The sequence below is a fragment of the Pituophis catenifer genome, unplaced genomic scaffold (genome assembly GCF_029215685.1).
Source record: "Pituophis catenifer annectens isolate HBS135680 unplaced genomic scaffold, rPitCat1.0.hap2 SCAF_5, whole genome shotgun sequence".
Classification (NCBI taxonomy): Eukaryota; Metazoa; Chordata; class Lepidosauria; order Squamata; family Colubridae; genus Pituophis; species Pituophis catenifer.
Window position 1 is genome coordinate 22,878,497 of NW_027256885.1, and position 23,467 is coordinate 22,901,963.

General features: G+C 42.8%; 1 protein-coding gene across 1 annotated transcript in view; it reads right to left on the reverse strand.

Moving 5' to 3' along the window:
• Positions 1 to 23,467, reverse strand: part of SEPTIN7 (septin 7) — a 469,639-nt gene that overhangs the window by 328,480 nt on the left and 117,692 nt on the right. Inside the window, exon 2 of the mRNA XM_070944651.1 lies at positions 20,192 to 20,294. Coding sequence (XP_070800752.1) covers positions 20,192 to 20,201 — 10 coding nt within the window. The 5' untranslated portion in view covers positions 20,202 to 20,294. The remainder of the gene's footprint in view (positions 1 to 20,191; positions 20,295 to 23,467) is intronic.

Here is a 23,467-nt window from a genome sequence, read left to right on the forward strand (position 1 = left end):
CACGGCTGTCTTTAGAAGAGCACTTGACGGCCGTGACCGGGAGGATTTTTCATCAGGTTCGCCTGATTCGCCAGTTGCGTCCCTTTCTAGATCGGGACTCGTTACGCACAGTCACTCATGCCCTCGTCACCTCTCGTCTGGACTATTGTAATGCTCTCTACATGGGGCTCCCCTTGAGGTGCACCCGGAGGCTCCAACTGGCGCAGAGTGCGGCCGCGCGGGTGGTTATGGGAGCAACATGGAGCTCCCATGTAACACCTCTCCTGCGCGAGCTGCACTGGCTCCCGGTGGTCTTCCGGGTGCGCTTCAAGGTTCTGGTTACCACCTTTAAAGCGCTCCATGGCTTGGGACCTGGTTACTTACGGGACCGCCTACTACCATCATCAGCCTCCCACCGACCAGTACGCTCCCACAGAGAGGGGCTCCTCCAGGTGCCGTCGGCCAAACAATGTCGGCTGTCGGCCCCTAGGGGGCGAGCCTTCTCTGTGGGGGCACCGACGATCTGGAATGAGCTCCCCCCAGAGATACGGAGGGTTCCGGATCTGCGCACCTTCCGCCGCGAGTTGAAGACGCTTTTATTTCATCAAGCTGGCCTCGCCTAAATCTTCTCCCTTTTAAATGTAAATTCTAAATTTTAATGGATTTTAAAATGGGTATTTTTAAATGGGTATTAATTCAGCCAAATTTATTTAATCCGTTTTATTCGATTTTAAATTTTGTATATTTATGTGTTTTACTTCATGGCTGTGCACCGCCCTGAGTCCTTCGGGAGTAGGGCGGTATAGAAATTCAATAATAAATAAATAAAAAAAAATTCCCTGAATAAGACTATTGAAGATGAACTTAATGCACTTCAATCATATTTTCAGAATAATGTTCATGCTATTTCCTCTCCTTTTGACTGGTTGACCAATTGGCTTCCTGATTGGTCCTGGCTTAAGCACTTGTTTTTTTATGCTGTGGTTATTATTGTCATGTTAGTTGCTTGCTGTTGTTTCATTATAGGTGCTTAAGCAAGCAGTAATGGTTAACCAATGATTTAAGTTACCTGGAAGATTCTGTGAGCCAATGATATGCTGCCAAATACGCTGTAACTTGTAGTAACAAACTATATAATGTCACTCTGTAAAGCAATAAATTACCACATATTTCCTCAACCTCTCTGTGTGTGGTCATTTACAACACATCAATGCAAAATCTGTGGGATACTATGAAAGCTTATGCCAGAGGCCTATACAAGGAAAAGAAATATTAAGAAAAGGCAAGTCTACAGAACATTAGAGGATGATTATAAGGAACTTGAAAAAGAACTACAGAAATTCCCACAAAAAAAGGATATTAAAATGAAAATGGATACAACTAAACATAAAATGGGATTAATGGAAAAAGAAGATCTAGCACAAAAAATTAGAAGTGCCAAACATAATTATTTTGAAGATGCTAATAAACCAGGTAGATGGCTAGCATATAAATTGAAAAAAGAGAATCAAGGAAAATAACACAATTAGTAGATGAACAAGGACAAATTAGATTTGGGAATGAAGAGAAGAAAAATATTATACAAGATTACTATAAAAATTATATGAAAAAGAAAATATAGAGGAGGAAAGTGTTAAACAATATTTATACAAGGCGAATCCACCCCAGATTTCAAAAGATACTGAGATGATGCTAGAAGGAAATATAACGATGATGGAATTGACTGAAGCACTTAAAAAACAAAAGATTGGGAAGGTGCCAGGCCCGGACAGATTGCCTGCGAAATATTATAAGACTTTACAGGAATCATTGAGTCTTCCATTGTTAGAAGGTATGAATGAAGTGTTAAAGATGGAAATACCTAAATCATAGTTGGAAGCATATATTACACTTATCCCAAAAGAGGATGCTGACACACAACAAGTCAAGAATTATAGGCCTATATCCCTGCTAAATTCAGATTATAAAATCTTTGCCACAATATTGGCAGAAAGACTTAAAAGATATTTAAATAATTTTATACATTCAGATCAAAATGGATTTCTGCCAAAAAGGCAGATCAGAGACAATTTGAGGATAATTCTGGACACTTTGGAATATTATGAGGCACATCCTGAAAAGCAAATGGCTTTGATGTTTTTAGATGCACAGAAAGCCTTTGACAATGTGAACTGGCGATTTATGTTATTACAGCTGAAACAGATGGACTTTGGGAGGAAATTTATTCAAGCCATAGAAGCCATATATCATAAACAAACAGCAAAAGTAATGATAAATGGAGAATTGACAGAATCTATCGAAATACAAAAAGGAACGAGACAAGGCTGTCCACTATCACCACTGTTGTTCGTGCTAACATTAGAAGTATTAAACAGAAATATTAGAGATGAAAAAGAAATAAAAGGAATGAAAATTCAAAATCAAGAATATAAATTGCAAGCATTTGCAGATGACCTGGTGTTTATTCTGGAAGATCCATTTGAATCAATAAATAAACTGATAGACAAAATAGGAGAATTTGGAAACGTAGCAGGTTTGAAAATAAATAAAGATAAAACGAAGATTTTGACAAAAATATATTAAAAAAACAAAAAGAAGAATTGGCAGAAGTATCAAAGATGCAGGTCACGAACAAGGTTAAGTATTTGGAGATATATTTGACAGCAAGATGCAGTACACTCAAGGAGAATAATTACAACAAGCTTAAACAACAGATAGTGACAGATTTGGCTAAATGGGAGAATTTGCAATTATCATTGATAGGGAGGATATCAACTATTAAGATGAATATATTGCCTAGAATTTTATATCTGTTCCAGACAATTCCAATTAGGTTGGGAAAAGATTATTTTGAAGAATTAAACAAAATAGTGTTAAAATATATTTTTGCAGGGTAAAAAGGCGAGGATAAAATTAAAACTGTTGCAAGATGCTAGAATAAGAGGAGGTTTTGGATTGCCGGATTGGGAATTATATTATCAAGCAACAAATTTGATGTGGATTAAAGAATGGATAACCTTAAGAAATACTAGGTTGTTGACTTTAGAAGGACATGACTTGTTGGGCTGGCACGCTTTCTTATGGTACAAAGGCACAAAAACACAGGAGTATTTTAGAAGACATGTTATTCGAGAGTCTTTGATATTAAATTGGGAGAAGATTAAAAGACAACATTATTTAAAAATTCCAGTCTGGCTATCTACTATTGAAGCATTCTCATATTCAATAACATTTAGAAAGGAACAAATTGTTAGATATAGTGAAATATTGAATGAAAAGGGTGAACTTAAATCGAAGCAAGAATTAGAAGAACGGGATATAAAAATGGACTGGTTTTCGTTTATGCAAATGCATTCTAGATATGATAAAGATTTTAAGATTTTTCTATAGTAATCTGACCAATTTAGATAAAATTTTAATAGGTTCTGATGACTATATAATTAAAAAATCGTATGGTTACTTATTAGAGGTAAAATTGGAGGAAGAACAAGTTAAAGAAACAATGATTGCATGGGGGGAAAATTTTGGTTATGGTATTGATTTAGAGAAATGGCAAAAATTGTGGATGCAAAATTATAAAATGACAATGTCAACAGCATATGAGAATTTGTATAAGATGTTTTACAGGTGGCATCTACCCCCGACAAGAATAGCCAGAATGTTCAAGAACAAATCTGAGAAGTGTTGGAAATGCCATCAGATACCAGGGCTCATATTACCATATGTGGTGGACATGTGTAGAAGCGAAAAGATACTGGACTAAAATCCACACATGGTTGGAAAAAGTGACAAAATAACACATAGACTTTAAGCAAGAGATTTTTTTATTAGGGATTGTGCCGGAAACATACAATAGAGAAGTGACATATTTGATTGTGAATGTTTTAACAGCTGCTAGAATTGTATTTGCTAAAAACTAGAAAAATGAGAAAATACCAATGCAAGATGAAATTATTAAGAAAATCATGGAATGTGCTGAAATGAGTAAATTGACATTTGAAATTAGAGAACAAGAAGATGAACAATAGTACAAGAGATGGGATTTATTTTATCAATGGTTAGATAATAAAACATGGAAATGAAATATGAAATGTTATAAATATAATATTTGAAAATAATTTTTGAAGCATCAATGCAATAGTTAAATAAATAATAAATGAGTATGTGGATTTGTTTGACAATATGAGAAATTAGATAATTTTGAATAGGAGGATGATGCACAAAAGTTTTGTAACCGACTGACACACTGTTTGTATTTGTAATGGATGATGGATTTGTTTTGTTTTGTTTTAAAAAAATTTTAAAAAATTTCAAAAAAAAAAAAAAAGCCAACACAGTTCTGGGCTGCATAAACAGAGGGATAGAATCAAGATCACGTGAAGTGTTAATACCACTTTATAATGCCTTGGTAAGGCCACACTTGGAATATTGCATTCAGTTTTGGTCGCCACGATGTAAAAAAGATGTTGAGATTCTAGAAAGAGTGCAAAGAAGAGCAACAAAGATGATTAGGGGACTGGAGGCTAAAACATATGAAGAACGGTTGCAGGAACTGGATATGTCTAGTTTAATGAAGAGAAGGACTAGGGGAGACATGATAGCAGTGTTCCAATATCTCAGGGGTTGCCACAAAGAAGAGGGAGTCAAACTATTCTTCAAAGCACCTGAGGGTAGAACAAGAAGCAATGGGTGGAAACTATTCAAGGAGAGAAGCAATTTAGAACTAAGGAGAAATTTCCTGACAGTTAGAACAATTAATCAGTGGAACAACTTGCCTGCAGAAGTTGTGAATGCTCCAACACTGGAAATTTTTAAGAAGATGTTGGATAACCATTTGTCTGAAGTGGTGTAGGGTTTCCTGCCTGGGCAGGGGGTTGGACTAGAAGACCTCCGAGGTCCCTTCCAACTCTGTTATTCTATTCTATTCTATTCTATTCTATTCTATTCTATTCTATTCTATTCTATTCTATTCTATTATTCTATTCTATTCTATTCTATTCTATTCTATTCTAGGTATCTGCATACAGCTGAGACTGTCAACCCAGGATAAACTTTACTTAGTGCAGGGCTGTCAAACTCCCGGCCTGTGGCCGGGATGCATCACGTGCTGGCCACGCCCACACCCGGTTTAGCAAAGGGGAAAAAAGTCCCGATACATCATGTGACGATGCTGTGACAATGTGAGTTTGACACCCCTAACTTAGTGTGTCTTGATGGTGACATCATTTTCAATATGTGTGTGCGTATGCTCTCTCTCTCTCACACACACACACACACATAAATAAAAACAGGCAGGACTTCCGGTTGACGTCGCAGCGGGAACAGACTGGACAATAGCAGACTCTGATGAGCCGCGTGAAATCCAGCCGGATGAACTGCTGCCAGGAGGCTTTTGAGCCATAGCCATCTTGTAGGGACTGTGAAGAAAGGAGAGGCGTTTTGTGGACCGCAAGGAATTGGCAATTTCCTCACTGGAACAGAAACAGCTCTCCCAAAGCGGCAGCAGGGGCGGCGGCCATCTTATGGTGGCCACCTTGAAGCTGGGACAACCGAACCGAAGAATTGTGCAGGAGTGGCGATTGGATGGAGTGCCAGAACTGGGTGAGATAAATGCCAATTTATACTAAGAAAAATTGAAATTGAAGTTTTAAAAGAATTCCTGAGCTTGGACTAGCGGCTGTCTGGCATTGGGGGGGGAGGGGGACATACATGCAGAACAAAGAGAAGGCGTGGACTGTAGTATAAAGAATCTAAGAGAAAGTCTTGGATTTGGAAAATTGGGAAAAGCAAAAGTTCTTAAAAAGGAAAGAAAATGATTTTCGGAAGAAAACAATAAGTTATAAGAGAACTTTGAAAAATTATTGGACATTTTGACAAACAATTGGATAAAATAGCCTGCTTTGTAATGGAGTAGAAACGGAGAGTGCCATCTGCTGGAGGAAAGAAAAAGCGCTGTAACATTCTATTAAAATAGACAAAACAGAAGAAATAGCAGCTGGAAATTTCGACCTTGGCCGTATAGAAGAAGATAATTTGGACACTGTGAGAATATTTAAGGAGTGGCTGTGTTTTACATCTGGGTGGTTGTTTTATTTCCCTTCTCTTTTGGAAGATAGTTTTATAACTGGATTTGACTGTTGCTGAATTGGGACAATAATTAATAATTGAGAAGTACATTTTAACTTTAAAGAACAAAGGAATAATTGAAGAAGAAAAGAAGAGGAGATATAAGAAAATTATACAGACTTAAAATTTTGGCTAAGTGCATAGAGATATAATTGGGAAGGTATTAGTAACCTTTTAAATTGTCATAAAATGGAGTTGCAGATGTATGAAGAGTTACTTTTGATGTTTAAAAGCATGCGTGAATCTTTAACAGGCAAAAAAGAAACAGAAAATTCATTTAAATATACAGAAAAAGAAAATGAAGAGACGTTGGAAGAGGGAAATTTAAATGAGAAACAAGAAATTAACAATTTTGAAGAGAAAATATTAAAAAATAGAAATCAGATAGACAGCATTATAGAAATGGTTGGGAATGTAAAAAGAGCTGAGAGGAAAGGGGAAAAACTTCCCCTAAAAAAGAAACAGGCAAAAGGAAAGAAGGGGAAAACCTGGAAGAGACAAGGGAAAGCTTTGGTGAGGGATGTTCAAACAACACAACAAAAAAAAAAAAAAAAGAAAGAAAGAAAAAAATGGAAGCCAGAAGATGAAATGTAACATATATAAAAAAATAAAAAAGAGAATTGAGAAGTTAGAGCGAGATAAAGGGTCGTGCAAAAAATTATTAGAAAAGAGGATGCTAAAAAGATATAGAGATGATGGTTAAAGATGAAGGATGATGGGGTAAAAATTGGCAAATATAAATGAGGTAGATCAATAAATGGGAAGGGGAAAGTAGACAATATAATAATAGTATTTTTGATAGTTTTTTAAATTAGAATGGAATTTTAATTGTTATAGTAGTAGTAAGAGAGAAGAATTATAGGATATACTGTGATGTTAGCTAGATGAAAGCATTGAAAATGAAATGTTAAAGAAATATGTAAGAATAATATGGTAGAAGTTGAAAAAATATGATATGGCAGAAAATGATTATAAGTGAATATATGATAAAGATGAATTAATAGAGTTTGTCTACACTAAATCTCAATAGATAGAAATGTGAAAATAAGCAATTTGACAATATTATTAATTTTGATATCAATGTAAATTAAAATGAATATTTAAAATGTTAATTGTAAAGAGAATAACAATGTTGAAATTATGAAAGTGACTATTTTTGCAAAGAAGAAGGAATAGAACATGTTTGTGATAAACCACAGCAGATAGAAAGTGAAAATAAGTAATCTAAGAATATCATTAATTTTGATAACAATGTAAATTAAGATGAATATTTTACTGTTAACGATTGGGTAGTAGGAATTAGAGAGACACTTCCGGAAATAAAGAAAGAATGTAAACAACTGGAGTAATTGTATGTATTGCTGTATTCAGTTCTTTCCTAGTAAAAGTACCTTTTCTTTAAATTTATGGATCCAAGGGTTTTTCTTTCCTAGGGATTAAACAGAGGCATTAACATTGGGCGCTATCTAACAAAATGAAATTCAATGGTGAAAAAAGCAAAGTTCTACATTTAGGGAAGAAAAACAAAATGCACAGGTACCGTATATGTGGTACCTTGCTCAATAGTAGTAACTGTGAGAGGGATCTTGGAGTCCTAGTGGACAACCATTTAGATATGAGCCAGTAGTGTGCAGCAGCTGCCAAAAAAGCCAACACAGTTCTGGGCTGCATAAACAGAGGGATAGAATCAAGATCACATGAAGTGTTAATACCACTTTATAATGCCTTGGTAAGGCCACACTTGGAATACTGCATTCAGTTTTGGTTGCCACGATGTAAAAAAGATGTTGAGACTCTAGAAAGAGTGCAAAGAAGAGCAACAAAGATGATTAGGGGACTGGAGGCTAAAACGGGAGAACGGTTGCAGGAACTGGGTATGTCTAGTTTAATGAAAAGAAGGACTAGGGGAGACATGATAGCAGTGTTCCAATATCTCAGGGGTTGCCACAAAGAAGAGGGAGTCAAAATATTCTCCAAAGCACCTGAGGGTAGAACAAGAAGCAATGGGTGGAAACTATTCAAGGAGAGAAGCAACTTAGAACTAAGGAGAAATTTCCTGACAGTTAGAACAATTAATCAGTGGAACAACTTGCCTGCAGAAGTTGTGAATGCTCCAACACTGGAAATTTTTAAGAAGATGTTGGATAACCATTTGTCTGAAGTGGTGTAGGGTTTCCTGCCTGGGCAGGGGGTTGGACTAGAAGACCTCCGAGGTCCCTTCCAACTCTGTTATTCCAATTCTAATTCTAATCTGTGAAGTCCCAGATTAGATAGGAAAATGGATGACTATTAAGAGAGGGATCTAACTACAATAGTGGCCACAAAGAGCAAGATGCTGAACGATAAAATAACCATGATGGAATTAACGGAGGCAGTTAAAAAACAAAAAAATAACAAAACACCAGGACCTGACGGGCTCCCCACGGAACTATACAAAACCATACATGGATCACTGGAGATGCTACTGCTGGAGCTATACAACGAAGCACTAGCGGAAGTCAAATTACTGAAATCATGGACAGAGGCATATATTATATTAATTCCAGACCACCAGCAGATTAAAAATTATAGGCCCATCTCACTATTAAATGCCGACTATAAAATATTTGCTACTATAATTGCAGAAAGGTTAAAAAAACTATTAAATGAAATCATCCACCCAGACCAATACAGATTTCTGCCAAAAAGGCAGTTGAGAAATAATACTAGAATGATTATGAATGTTCTGGAATTTTATGAAGCCCACCCAGAGAAACAAGTAGCATTGATTTTTTTAGATGTGCAAAAAGTGTTTGATAATTTAAATTGGCAGTTTCTTATTCAACAATTAAAATTTATGAATTTCAGGGAAAAATTTGTGGGAATGATAAGTGCAATCTATTCCATTCAAACAGCAAAAGTGTTATTAAATAGGGAAATAACAGAAAAATTTAACATAGCGAAAGGTGTAAAACAGGGATGCCCCCTATCACCTCTACTATTCATTTTATCTTTAGAAGTATTATTAACACATATTAGACAAGAACAAGAAATAAAAGGCCTAAAAATAAAAAAAGAATATAAAATTAAGGCATTCGAGAATGATCTAGTATTTATTATAGAGGAACCTTTAGAAACAGGAACCAAATTAGTACGAGAAATAGAAGAATTTGGTAAGGTGGCAGGGCTTAAAATAAATAAAGAAAAGACAAAGATAATAACCAAAAATCTTACCAATAGCCAAAAAAAGGAATTAGAGAGGGTACTGGAAATACAGATAACCAAGAAAGTTAAATATCTGGGAATCTGGCTGACGGCAAAATGTTCATCAATTAAAGAGGATAATTACAATAAACTACTCCAACAAATCCCCTTCATGGATTACTGCCTTGTCGTGGCAAAGGGGCTTGCGTAGCTCAATGAAGCTATGAGCTATGCCATGCAGGGCCACCCAAGATGGACAGGTCATAGCAGAGAGCTCTGACAAAATGTGATCCACTGGAGAAGGAAATGGCAACCCACTCCAGTATCTTTGCCATGAAAACCCCATGGACAGTACCAAAAGGAAAAAAGATATGACGCCAGAAGATGAGCCCCTCAGGTCGGAAGGTGTCCAATATGCTACTGGGGAAGAGCAGAGGGCTAGTGCTAGTAGCGCCAGAAAGAGTGAAGCGACTGGGCCAAAGCCAAAAGGACGCTCAGCTGTGGATGCATCTGGTGGTGAAAGGAAAGTCCGATGCTGTAAAGTTTTTGTCTCCATAGGAACCTGGAATGTAAGATCCATGAATCAAGGCAAGCTGGACGTGGTCAAACAAGAGATGACAAGACTGAACATCGACATCTTAGGAATCAGCGAACTAAAATGGACAGGAATGGGTGAATTTAATTCAGATGACCATCAGGTATACTACTGTAGGCAAGAATTCCTCAGAAGAAATGGAGTAGCCTTCATAATCAATAAAAGAGTAGGAAAAGCAATACTGGGATACAATCCCCAAAATGACAGAATGATCTCAGTTCGAATTCAAGGCAAACCATTCAATATCACAGTAATCCAAGTCTATGCCCCAACCACTGGTGCTGAAGAGGGTGAAATTGACCGGTTCTATGAAGCCCTACAGCACCTTATAGAATTAACACCAAAAAATGATGTCCTTATCATCATAGGGGATTGGAATGCTAAAGTAGGAAGCCAAAAGATAACCGGAATAACAGGCAAGTTTGGCCTTGGAATACAAAATGAAGCAGGGCACAGGCTGATAGAATTTTGTCAAGAGAATACGATGATCATAGCAAACACTCTTTTCCAACAACCCAAGAGACGACTCTACACATGGACATCACCAGACGATCAACACAGAAATTAGATTGACTATGTGCTCTGCAGCCAAAGATGGAGAAGCTCTATACAGTCAGTAAAAACAAGACCAGGAGCTGACTGTGGCTCAGATCATGAGCTTCTTGTTGAAAAATGTAGGCTTAAATTGAAGAAAGTAGGGGAAGCACTAGGCCACTCAGGTATAAACTAAATCATATCCCTGATGAATATACAGTAGAGGTGACAAATAGATTTAAGGAATTAGATCTGATAGACAGAGTGCCTGAAGAACTATGGACGGAGGTTCGCAACATTGTACAAGAGGTAGCAACTAAACCCATCCCAATGAAAAAGAAAGGCAAGAAAGCAAAATGGCTGTCTGAGGAAGCTTTGCAAATAGCTGAGGAAAGAAGGGAAGTGAAAGGCAAGGGAGAAAGAGAAAGATACACCCAATTGAATGCAGAATTCCAGAGAATAGCTAGAAGAGATAAGAATACCTTCTTAAATGAACAGTGCAAAGATATAGAAGAAAACAATAGAATAGGGAGGACCAGAGATCTCTTCAAGAAAACTGGAGATATGAAGGGAACGTTTCATGCAAAGATGGGCATGATAAAGGACCAAAATGGCAGGGACCTAACAGAGGCAGAAGAGATTAAGAAGAGGTGGCAAAATTACACAGAAGAACTATACAAGAACGAACTTAACGTCCCTGATAACCACGATGGGGTGGTCACTGACCTCGAGCCAGACATCCTAGAATGTGAAGTCAAATGGGCCTTAGGAAATCTGAACAACAACAAAGCTAGTGGAGGTGACAGTATTCCAGCTGAGCTATTCAAATTCTTAAAAGACAATGCAGTAAAAGTGCTACACTCAATTTGCCAGCAAATTTGGAAAACTCAACAGTGGCCACAGGATTGGAAAAGGTCAGTTTACATTCCAATTCCAAAGAAAGGCAATGCCAAAGAATGTTCAAACTATCGCATCATTGAACTCATTTCACATGCTAGTAAAGTTATGCTTAAAATCCTACAAGCTAGGCTCCAGCAGTATGTGGATCGAGAACTACCAGAAGTACAGGCAGGATTTGGAAGAGGCAGAGGAACTAGAGATCAAATTGCCAACATAGGCTGGATCATGGAGAAAGCTAGGGAGTTCCAGAAAAACATCTACTTCTGCTTCATTGACTATGCTAAAGTCTTTGATTGTGTGGGCACAACAAATTGTGGCAAGTTCTTAAAGAGATGGGAGTACCAGACCATCTTATTTGCCTCTTGAGAAACCTATATGCGGGTCAAGAAGCAACAGTGAGAACTGGACATGGATCCACTGATTGGTTCACAATTGGGAAAGGAGTCCGGCAAGGCTGTATACTGTCGCCCTGCCTATTTAACTTATATGCAGAGCACATCATGAGAAAGGCGGGGCTAGATGAATCAAAAGTTGGAATTAAGATTGCCGGGAGAAATATCAACAACCTCAGATATGCAGTTGATACCACTCTAATGGCAGAAAGTGAAGAGGAACTAAAGAGCCTCTTGATGCGGGTGAAGAAGGAGAGTGCAAAAATTGGCTTGAAACTCAATATTAAGAAAACTAAGATCATGGCATCCGGCCCTCTCAATTCCTGGCAAATAGATGGGGAAGAAATGGAGGTAGTGAAAGATTTTATTTTCCTGGGCTCCAAGATCACAACAGATGGGGACTGCAGCCAAGAAATTAAAAGACACTTGCTCCTAGGGAGGAAAGCTATGGCAAATCTAGACAGCATACTAAAAAGCAGAGACATCACCCTGCCAACAAAAGTGCATATAGTCAAGGCTATGGTTTTCCCAGTTGCAATGTATGGCTGTGAAAGTTGGACCATAAGAAAGGCTGAGCGCCAAAGAATTGAGGCCTTTGAACTATGGTGCTGGAGAAGACTCCTGTGAGTTCCTTGGACTGCAAGGCGATCAAACCGGTCAGTCCTAGACGGGGGTGAAATCTAAAATTTTTCCCTACCGGTTCTGTGGGTGTAGCTTGGTGGTGGGGGTCCTGTGACTAAGTGGGCGTGGCCAACTCAATGTCACTCACAGCCACGCCCACTCAGTCACAAGACCCCCCACCAAGCCACGCCCACAGAACCCAGTAGGAAAACATTTTAAATTTCTATTCTGTCGCCCGCTCACCACCCGCTCTCCCTTCGCTTTGGGTCGGGGGCTGGGGCCCAGAGCCGCGCCATTTATTTATTTATTTATTTATTGTTTATATTTATATACCGCCCTTCTCCCGAAGGACTCGGGGCGGTGAACAGCCAACAGATAAAACACAAGAAATACAAAATTTAAAAACAGTATTAAAATCCGATTAAATTAATTTGGCCCACAATTAAAAGCACCCCTGTATTAAAACGCATAACTAAACAGTTTAAAAATTAAAACAATTTAAAAGAGTTAGGTCAGCCCGGCTTGTTGGAATAAAAACGTCTTTAGGGCGCAGCAAAAGGTGCATAGATCCGGGATCTGCCGTATCTCCCGGGGCAGCTCATTCCAGAGGGTAGGTGCCCCCACAGAGAAGGCTCTCCCCCTGGGGGCCGCCAGTCGACATTGTTTGACCGACGGCACCCTGAGGAGCCCCTCTCTGTGGGAGCGTACTGGTCGGTTGGAGGCTATCAGTGGCAGAAGGCGGTCTCGTAAATACCCGGGTCCTAAGCCATGGAGCGCTCTAAAGGTGGTAACCAAAACCTTGAAGCGCACCTGGAAGACCACCGGGAGCCAATGCAGCTCGCGCAGGAGGGGGGGTCACATGGGAGCGCCACGTCGCTCCCATAACCACCCGCGCGGCCGCATTCTGGACCAGCTGGAGCCTCCGGGTGCTCCTCAAGGGGAGCCCCATGTAGAGAGCATTGCAGTAGTCCAAGCGGGAAGTAACGAGAGCATGAGTGACCGTATTTAACGAGTCCCGATCCAGAAAGGGACGCAACTGGCGAATCAGGCGGACCTGATAAAAAGTCCCCCTGGCCACGGCCGTCATGTGCTCTTCTAAAGACAGCCGTGTATCCAGGAGGATGCCCAAGTTGCAAGCCCTCTCTGTGGGGGCCAACGAATCGCCCCCAATAGTCAGCGATGGCACCAACTGACTATATCGGGATGCCGGAAGCCACAGCCACTTGGTCTTGGACGGGTTGAGCCTGAGCCTGTTTCTCCCCATCCAGATCCGCACGGCCTCCAGGCACCGAGACATCACATCAAGGGCATCGTTGGGGTGGTCCGGGGTGGAGATGTACAGCTGAGTGTCATCAGTGTACAGATGGCACTTCACCCCGAAACCACGGATGATCTCACCCAGCGGCTTCACATAAATGTTGAACAAAAGGGGCGAGAGAACCAACCCTTGCGGCACCCCACACACAAGGCGCCTCGAGGTTGATCTCTGTCTCCCTGTCAACACGAACTGCAACCGATCAGAGAGGAAGGAGGAGAACCACCGCAACACGGTGCCCCCTACCCCCAACCCCTCCAATCGGCGCAGCATGATACCATGGTCGATGGTATCAAAAGCCGCTGAGAGATCTAATAGGACCAGGACAGAAGAACAGTCCCTGTTCCGAGCCCTCCAGAGATCATCAACCAACGCGACCAATGCCGTTTCCGTGCTGTACCCAGGCCTGAAACCCGACTGGAACGGATCTAGATAGACCATTTCCTCCAGGTACCGGGGGAGCTGTCGTGCCACCACACTCTCAACAACCTTCGTCACAAAGCGAAGGTTGGAGACTGGACGATAATTTGCTAATACAGCCGGGTCCAGGGAAGGCTTCTTAAGGAGGGGCCTCACCACCGCCTCCTTCAAGGCGGTAGGGAAGTAACCCTCACTCAAAGAAGTGTTAATAATCCCCTGGAGCCAGCCTCGTGTAACCTCCTGGGAGGCCAGCACCAACCAGGAGGGACACAGGCCCAATAAACATGTGGCCGCGCTAAGCCTGCCCAGAATCCTGTCCACGTCCTTGGGAGCCACCAGATCAAACTCCTCCCAGATAACATTCTCAAGGCCCACCTCAGTCACCCCGCCTGAAACTACCCAGTCAGAGTCCAATCCTTCCCAAATCTGAGCGATTTTGTCATGCAGATATTGCACAAAGTCCTCAGCTCTACCCTGTAAGGGGTCTTCCCTCGCTCCCAGATGAAGCAGGGAACGGGTCACCCTAAACAGGGTGGCTGGGCGGTTATCTGCTGATGCAATAAGAGCGGAAAAATAGTCAGATTTTGCCACTTTTATCGCCACTAGGTAGGTCTTAATATGAGACCTCACCAGTGTCCGGTCGGATTCGGATCGGCTGGCCCTCCAACCGCTCTCTAGGCGTCTTTTCCGGCACTTCATTTCCCTCAGCTCCTCGGAGAACCAGGGAGCTACATGGGATCGGCACCGGGTCAGAGGCCGCAAAGGCACGACGGGATCCAAGGCTCTGGCAGCCGCCCTATCCCAGACGGCCACCAGGTCTTCAGTCGAGTCGTGATCCAGAACCTCAGGGAATGGCCCAAGCTCCCTCTGGAATCCATCTGGATCCATCAGGCACCTGGGGCGGAACCACCTAACCGGTTTCGCCTCCCTGTGGTGGGGGGCAGCGGTACAGAAGTCCAGTCGGAGGAGCGAATGATCAGACCATGACAAGGCTTTGATTACTAAATCCCCTATATCTAGATCATTCAGCCACTGACCTGAGACAAAAATCAAGTCCAGAGTGTGTCCCCCCGTGTGAGTAGGGCCATGAACTACCTGGGTCAGGTCCATAGCCATCATGGAAGCCATGAACTCCCGAGCCACTTCTGACGTCTCGCCGACAGATGGTAGGTTAAAATCCCCCATGACCATAAGTCTGGGGGTATCCACAGCCACCCCAGCTATCACGTCGAGCAGCTCAGGCAGGGCCGCCACTACGTGGCAGGGAGCCAGGTACGCAGTCAGCAGGCCCATCTGAACCCCACGGCCCCACTTCACAAGGAGGGACTCACATCCAGCTATCTGAGGAACAGTGGCCTCCCTCGGACCAAGATCTTCTTTAATGATAACCGCCACCCCCACCGCCCCTTCCCTGAGCCCTCGGCTGATGGAATGCGCAGAAACCTGGTGGGCACAGTTCAACGAGGGGGACCCCCCCTCCTGCCCCAACCAGGTCTCTGTAACATCCGCCAGGTCCGCACCCCCCTCCGTGCTGCCGCCTGCTCACCGCCTGCCTCAACCAGGTCGGGAAATGCACCATTCCCCGACTCCAGCCTTGCCGCGGAGCCGCCGCCCGCTCGCCCTTCACCACGCGGCATGTCCTACTCCTTACCTTTCTCCCGCGGCTGGCTGCCAGGGAAGGCAAGCGCCCGAAAGTTACCGGAGCTGCTCTCCTTGAATGTGCCACCACCATCGCCTCCCTGGTCCACGTGCCGGCTGCGCATGCGCACACCCAACCTGCCACTGATGAATGAATGATATAAATGGTGTGTGCTTGCGCAGCCGGCGCATTTTTGAGGTCTGACTAAAGTATGTGCATGTATATATTCTTTGTAGATAAAACCACTATTTAAATACAAACCTCTGTTTACTGTATTTGCTCCTGGGTTGTCTCACAGTTACACTGTGCGAACTATGACATCAGACCACAACCCAGTAATGGTGCATTTTAAATTTAGATCACAGTCTTTTAAGTGGAGGTTAGATGAATTCATTTTGCAGAGACCACTGGGGTGATACCCATGGCAGGTGGACCAATGCACGTGGGGAGGGAGGGGAGCGCGCGGGAGATTGCGGCACCGGAGCTCTTTCCGTGTGTTTCCCCAAGCTGGCCTGGCCTGCGAGGGAAGCACGTGGCAGATCGTGGCACTGAAGCCCTTCCCATGTGTTTCCCCCAGCCAGCCTGGCCTGCAAGGGAAGCATGCAGGAGATCCTAGCTGCAGTTTACTCATGAGCACCATTGGCCGGGAGAGGCCGGGAGAAAGGCAAATGGTGCTCACAAGTAAACTGAGGCTCCTAAGGGGGGTTGAGCCTCCCCACTCACAACATCTTCACCCGAGGGCATCGCTGGCAGCCGCTTCCTGCATCAGGAGGTCCGTGCTCTTCCCACTGCTGCTCAGCATCCTTGATGCACAGAGGCAGGAGGCGGCAGTTTCTTTCGTTGCCTGCGAACTGCAGGCAGCGAGCAGCAGAGCGAGTAAGCCAGCAATCTGCCGGCTGCCTCTAATCTGCAGTTTACTCGTGAGCACCATGCTCACGAGTAAACGTGCTCATGAGTAAACTGCAGATTAGAGGCAGCCGGCAGCTGGGGCAACAGGGGCATGTGTGTGTGTCCCCCTCTGCAAGGACTTGGATGCAGACACTGCACCTCTGAGGAAAAGAGGAGGCGGAAAAGCCCTGGCTGTCACCCGGGAGGGAACTGTGGAGGGATACGTCACATGCCCCTGTTGCCCTCGCCGCCACTGCTTTTGCTCTTGGCTTCTTGGCACTCTTAAAGTTTATCTTGAAGAGCTGGAAGACATTTTCTTAGATCGCTGCCAAACTCATCTTTGAGAGAGGTGTAGGCTAGCCCCTGAATACACGAGAAATCTTGGGCAAAGTTCTTCCAAAGTTCGGCCAACTCTTCTCCTTCTTGGCCTTAACGTGTGTGAGCAAACACACACACCATGAGGTGTGTGTGCTGTGAGCTGTGTGCGACTGTGCGTGTTTGCTCTGTGATATGAGGCCGAGAAGGAGGAGAAGACTTGGCTGAACTTTGGAAGAACTTTGTCCAAGACTTCTCATATATTCAGGGGCTAGCCTACACCTCTCCCAAAGATGAGTTTGGCGGCGATCTAAGGAAACGTCTTCCAGCTCTTCAAGATTGACTTTAAGAGCACAGAGAAGCTGAGAGCAAAAGTAGCAGCAGCGGGGGCGACAGGGGCATGTGTGTGTGTGTGTGTCCCTCTGCAAGGAGTGTGAAGGGAGGCAGACACCATGCCTCTGAGGAAAAGAGGCGCTGGCGATCGACTTTAAGAGTGCCGAGAAGCCAAGAGCAAGGGCGAAAGGGGCGTGTGACATGTCCCTCTGCAGTCCCCTCCCAGGTGACAGCCAGGGCTTTGCCGCCTCTTTTCCTCAGAGGCGCAGTGTCTGCCTCCAAGTCCTTGCGGAGGCACACATACACACACACACCCGTCGCCCCCGCTGCTGCTACTTTTGCTCTCAGCTTCTCTGTGCTCTTAAAGTCAATCTTGAAGAGCTGGAAGACGTTTCCTTAGATCGCCGCCAAACTCATCTTTGGGAGAGGTGTAGGCTAGCCCCTGAATATATGAGAAGTCTTGGACAAAGTTCTTCCAAAGTTCAGCCAAGTCTTCTCCTCCTTCTCGGCCTCATATCACAGAGCAAACATGCACAGCATGGTGCTCACGAGTAAACTGCAGATTAGAGGCAGTCGGCAGATCACTGGCTTACTCGCCCTGCTGCTCGCTGCTCACAGGCAGCGAAAGAAACCGCTGCCTCCTGCCTCTGCGCATTGAGGAGGCCGAGCGCTGCTGGAAGAACACGGACCTCCTGATGCAGGAAGTGGCTGCCAGCAATGCCCTCAGGTGAAGATGTTGTGAGCGGGGAGGCTCGACCCTCCTTAGGAGCCGCAAAGCACTCACCGCCCGTCTGATACCTGCCAAGCCTTCTCCCACCACACTTCTCTTCCTCCTCACCAGAATTGCTCGCAAGCGACAAGACATCTGTTATTTTTGGGGAGACTGTGGGATTGCCCCCATCTGGTCTTCAGTACCTGGCTCGTCAGCCTCCGTATGTCAGATTCCCACCACCCAGCACCAGTTCAGAGGTTCCTTCCCCCCCCCATGGACAGAGAGAGAGGGAGGGAAAGAGAGAGAGTACAGAGGGGGGGAAGGGAAAGAGAGACAAGAGACACACAGAGAGGGGGGATGGAAAGAAAGACAAGAGAGAGGGAGGGAAAGAGAGAGAGAGAGAGAAGAGACACAGAGAGAGGGGGGAAAGAGAGAGACAAGGCACACACACACACACAGAAAGAGATGAGTGAGAGGAGATGAGAGAGAGGGAGGGAGAGAGGAAAAACAGAGAGAGGGAGAAAGAAAGAGAAAGCAATGAGAGAGAAATAAGAGAAAAAGAGAGAGATGACAGAGAGAGAGGGAGAAAGAGATGAGAGAAAGAGGGAGAAAAGAGAGAGACAGAGAGAGAGATACCCGTTTAAAAGAAAATAGAAAAATGGCTCTTTGAGTGTTTAAGGTTGCAGACCCCTGAGTTAGGCAAACACCATGGTCGTTAAGTGAACCTTGTGGTCATTAAGTGAACACTGTGGTTGTTAAACAAGTCCATTTTCCCCAATGGGCATTTGTTGGAAACTGGCAAAAAACATAGAAAACCTCAGTTGCATGACTGTGTGGGATGTTGTAACTGGTCATAAATGTGTGTGTGTGTGTGTGTGTGTGTGTGTGTGTGTGTGTGTGTGTGTGTGCGCATGGCTGTCAAAACTCCAAAAACAGGTCAAGTAGCTCTGGGGAGGTCAGTCATAAATTTGAACACTTGCTAAGCAACCGACCATTAAGCGAGGACCACTTGTATTTGGTTTGCCTTAAGGGTTCAGAGCTGTATGGAATCTGGTTTCCTATGACCCTTTGGGGGATTGCAAAAGGTCCAGATGCAGGAATCCTCATGGGGGGACTAGGATCGTGACCACCTAGCCACACCCACCCAGTCACATGACCACCTAGCCACGCCCACCCAGTCACATGACCACCAAGCCACACCCACCATCACATGTCCACCAAGCCACGCCCACCAAACAAGCCACGCCCACAGAACCGGTAGTAAAAGTTTTTGAATGCCACCACTGATGTAGATGCCTTTGCAGTGATCAGAAGAAGCAGGGTTGAAATCTCATATTAATGAACATAGGAAAACTGACATAGACAAAAATTATGTTTTATCACAGTGTATACTGTCTCACTCTTTATACACATATTCCTTTACAGTTAACTGATGTAGTACAAATTATTTCCTAAATTTATTTCATACAATAGCATAATAGAGCTCTTACTATGCAAATCTATATACATTCTATCAAGTCCTTTAAATCCTATTTAAATCTCTACCAAAATCTAACCCTTGGTTACTTGCCAATGAAGGAGAATATTTGTAGCTCAGGATTGTTTACTTGAAAGCATTTGTAATTTGGAGTACAGGTACTCCTCAATGTATGACCACAATTGAACCCAAAATGTCTGTTGTTAAGTGAGACATTTGTTAAGTTAATTTTGCCCCATTTTACGACCTTTCTTGTCTTAGTTGTTAAGTGAATCACTATAGTTGTTAAGTTAGTAACACAGTTGTTAAGTGAATCTGATTTCCCCACTGACTTTGCTTGCCAGAAGGTTGCAAAAGGGGACCACATGACCCCAGGACACTGGAACCATCATAAATATGAGTCAGTTGCCAAGTGTCTGAATTTTGATCACATGACCTCAGGGGCGCTACAACAGTTGTAAGTGTGAAAAATGGTCACAAGTCACCTTTTTCAATGCCGTTGTAACTTTGAACAGTCACTGAATGAATGTTTGTAAGTCGGGGACTACCTGTACTAATGACAAACAACTCTTGCATAACACTCCTGCAGAGCACATACTGTTACATAACTACACCACCCATCTTTCAGGGTACATGTTTAATGTCAGAAAGCATAGCTAGTTAATCGAGCTGCCATCAGAAACTGAATATCTTTTGTTATTTGCTAATTAAAACAGGGGTGATAACTGATAATAATTTGAAGGATTAAAAAGTGTAACTTACCTACTACCATTAGAGTGAATTCAAACCCTCTCTTGACAGATTTTCTATAAACTTGATTGGGGAGGTTTGCAAACCCCACATATCCTTCAAGATTCTTCTGTTGCTGAGATAAAAACATGTGAAGTTAGGATATCTCTGTTTTAATATAATTAAGTTCTGCTATTTATATTATATATATATTTTTTTAAGAACCATACTCTGTAACTATGAAAAAGGCTCCTGTCGAGCCTAGCAACCTGCTCGACATCGCTAACGCGTGCTGAAAGCATCGAGGGACATATACATACTTGGTGGTGGTGGCACTGGGTGAAGGCGGCCGTATGTGGGGTGTGGGGTGGTGGTATCGGGTGCAACGGGATTAGGGCCGTTCCGGAGGACACAGCGGCAGCACCTTCCAGAACACGCTGAAGACCAATTACGCCCCTAAAAGAGGGGCGTGGTAATAAACAAGGGCGCGGTCTATGCCCCTAAAAGAGGGGCGTGGTAACAAACAAGGGCGCGGTCCTAATGAGTTAATGGAAAGATGGGCTATATAAACGCCCCATTCTTGGTGTAACGTAGCGCCGATTTCAATCGTGTTTACGAATCACAGTGTGTAGCTGGATGCGGATGTGAATAAACCAGCGTGCCAAAAGAGCTGAATAAGGCTGTAGCTGTGTTTTGATTGCGTCTCGCATGGCATTCCTGAGAGCTATTTTCTTTAGTACCTCATATTTCAACTACATAAACTTGTCTCTTGCAAAAACTTTCAGTCTGCCTCATTATTTTTTAACATTTGGATATTCAGTGTTAGGGCATATTTTGTTCTTGATAAATAAATGCTATCTGATTTCAAATGCAATACAGGTTTAGAATATACCGTATTTTTCGGAGTATAAGATGCACCTTTTTCCCCCCTAAAAGGGGGTGAAAATTTGGGTGCGTCTTATACACTGAATGTAGCCCCACCCACCCACTGGCCCCCACCCTATGGCCTCTGCCTCCCAGCAATTTACCTCCTTGCAGCAAGCAGCAAGAAACAGACCATTTCAGCTTCAGCACAGCCTAATTAGCACAAGTTGATTGTCCCTTGGATCGGCCTCCTGACTCTCAGCTATTTCTGGCTGCAGGGATTGCCATTGCCTATTGCTGTGCGGGTCTCTGCTGCTTGCTGCAAGGAGGTAAATTGTTGGGAGCAGATTTTTTTTCTTGTGCTAATCAAGCTATGCTGAAAACAAAAATGAAAGTAAAGCAGGCTGTTTGCTGTTTGCTGCAAAGAGGCAAAATTGCTGGGAGGCAGAGGCAGATTTCTTTTTCTTGTTTTCCTCACCAAAAAAGGTAGGTGCATTTTATAGTCTGGAGCGTCTTATACTCTGAAAATTATGGTAGTTCCTAATAAAAAGCCTAAGTTCAGATAGCACATCTGCTATCATCTGGAGCAGGAACAGGCTGCAACCTTCTGTTAAGTCATCCTGAAGTGTTCTAGGATTGGAAAGTACTATCACTTCTCACTAGTGGTGTAATGAACCAATACATGTTTCTCAATAATCCCACTACCTTCAACATCTTTATTAATTTTATTAACAATATGTACACTCCCCCGCTCCATTTTCTTAGAGAAAGTTATGCTGTTTGACTGCAAGAAAAATTGAATATTCTTTTTTAAGAGACAGCTAACATTAAAAAAGACATGTGCACGTCTTGCAACAGATGCATAGAGAAAAACAGTTTGCTAGATACGCCAAGAGTACTTACGGCTACTTTGTAAACAACATATTTCCATCATTTCACATATCCATAAATAGACAAGATGCAGCCAAAGGTTACAAGAAGCGAGGAATTCCAGTAGTTTGGTAACACCAGTCAGGTTCAGTTTTCATCAAAAAAAGAAAGGAAAAAGTTAACTTACATTTGTACAATGAAGATTGTATGCACATACACACAGAGAGTACACACACACACAAACACTTAGAACCCTACAATAAATAAGATGTTAAATCAGAACAAACATTTAAAACAAACCAAAATATTAAAATCCATCACGAAACAGTGTGAATGTTACTGCCTGCCTAAAGCAGTGGAAAAGCAGCCAGGAAGAAAAAATTATTTAAATATGGTGCTAGTACCAAAAAGATATTATCAAAATATAATAAAAAAGCACATATTATTAAAAACAATCCATAAAATGGCTTGAAACCCAGATAAATGTGTCACAAGTATTCACTTTTATAATGCTTTGAGTAACCATTGTTCACTATTATTCTCCAGGAGAAAAGAAGATATACAGTATATATGTTCTCCTTTCCCAAGGAAAGGCAGACAGTCTAGTGAGATTTCTGTAGACTGGTGCTCATCAATAAAGAAACCTCTCTGACCCTTTCTTGGAGCTATTCTGGTTTATTGCACCTGAGATTAATCTCGCCAGACTCTCTGTTCCTAGGAAGGAGACAACCATGGAGATGGCAATGGACCCACAGGCAGGTGCTATGCCTCCCCAGAAGATGGTGGAGACTTTACTTCAACAACAATATGAGATGGAAGCAGAAATGCAGAATTTGTGGGCAGCAGTTCTTCAATTGGTTCAACAAGGCCAGAATGCCCAGCCCACAGCAGTTCCACCAGCTCCGGTAGCGCAACCAGTCTTGTTGTCCCAAAGGTACTACACAAAGGCAGATATTATAAATCCTTCCATTTGTCACCAATCAGTTAGAACTGAAAAAGCGTCTTAGATGAGAAGCAAAAGGTTTTCAAAGGAAAAAATCAAGAAAGTCCAGTTGCCTTTTGGAAAAGGCACCTTTGAAACAACCATGATCTGGATGATTGAAACTCCATAGACATACAACCAGTCTTGTTGCATTTTCATGGTGGATTACCAGAGAAGTTTGAAGGGGAATCTGACAAGATGAGAACCTTCATTGCTCAGTGTAAATTGTTTATTGGAACCCCAGCTGCAGAATCTCCTACAGACCGCGCTAGGATATTCTTTATATTGAGTTTGTTGAAGGATCTGCAACCAAATGGGCACTGCTGATCATAGAGAGCAATGACCCTATCATGGATAATTATCAGAAGTTCATGGAGAGATTCAGAGCGTATTTTGGAGACCTGATCTGAGCTGTCATGGCCAGTCATGAGATTCGGCAGCTTAAGCAAGGCAGCAGAAGAGTGAGACTCTACATGGTTGTTTTAAATTGTTGGCTGCAGGTGTTGATTAGAATGATTTAGCCTTAAATGAGCAGTTCAGGTAAAGGTTGCACAATGACATTCAGAGTAAGCTGGTGAGGCAAGGAGTCTAAC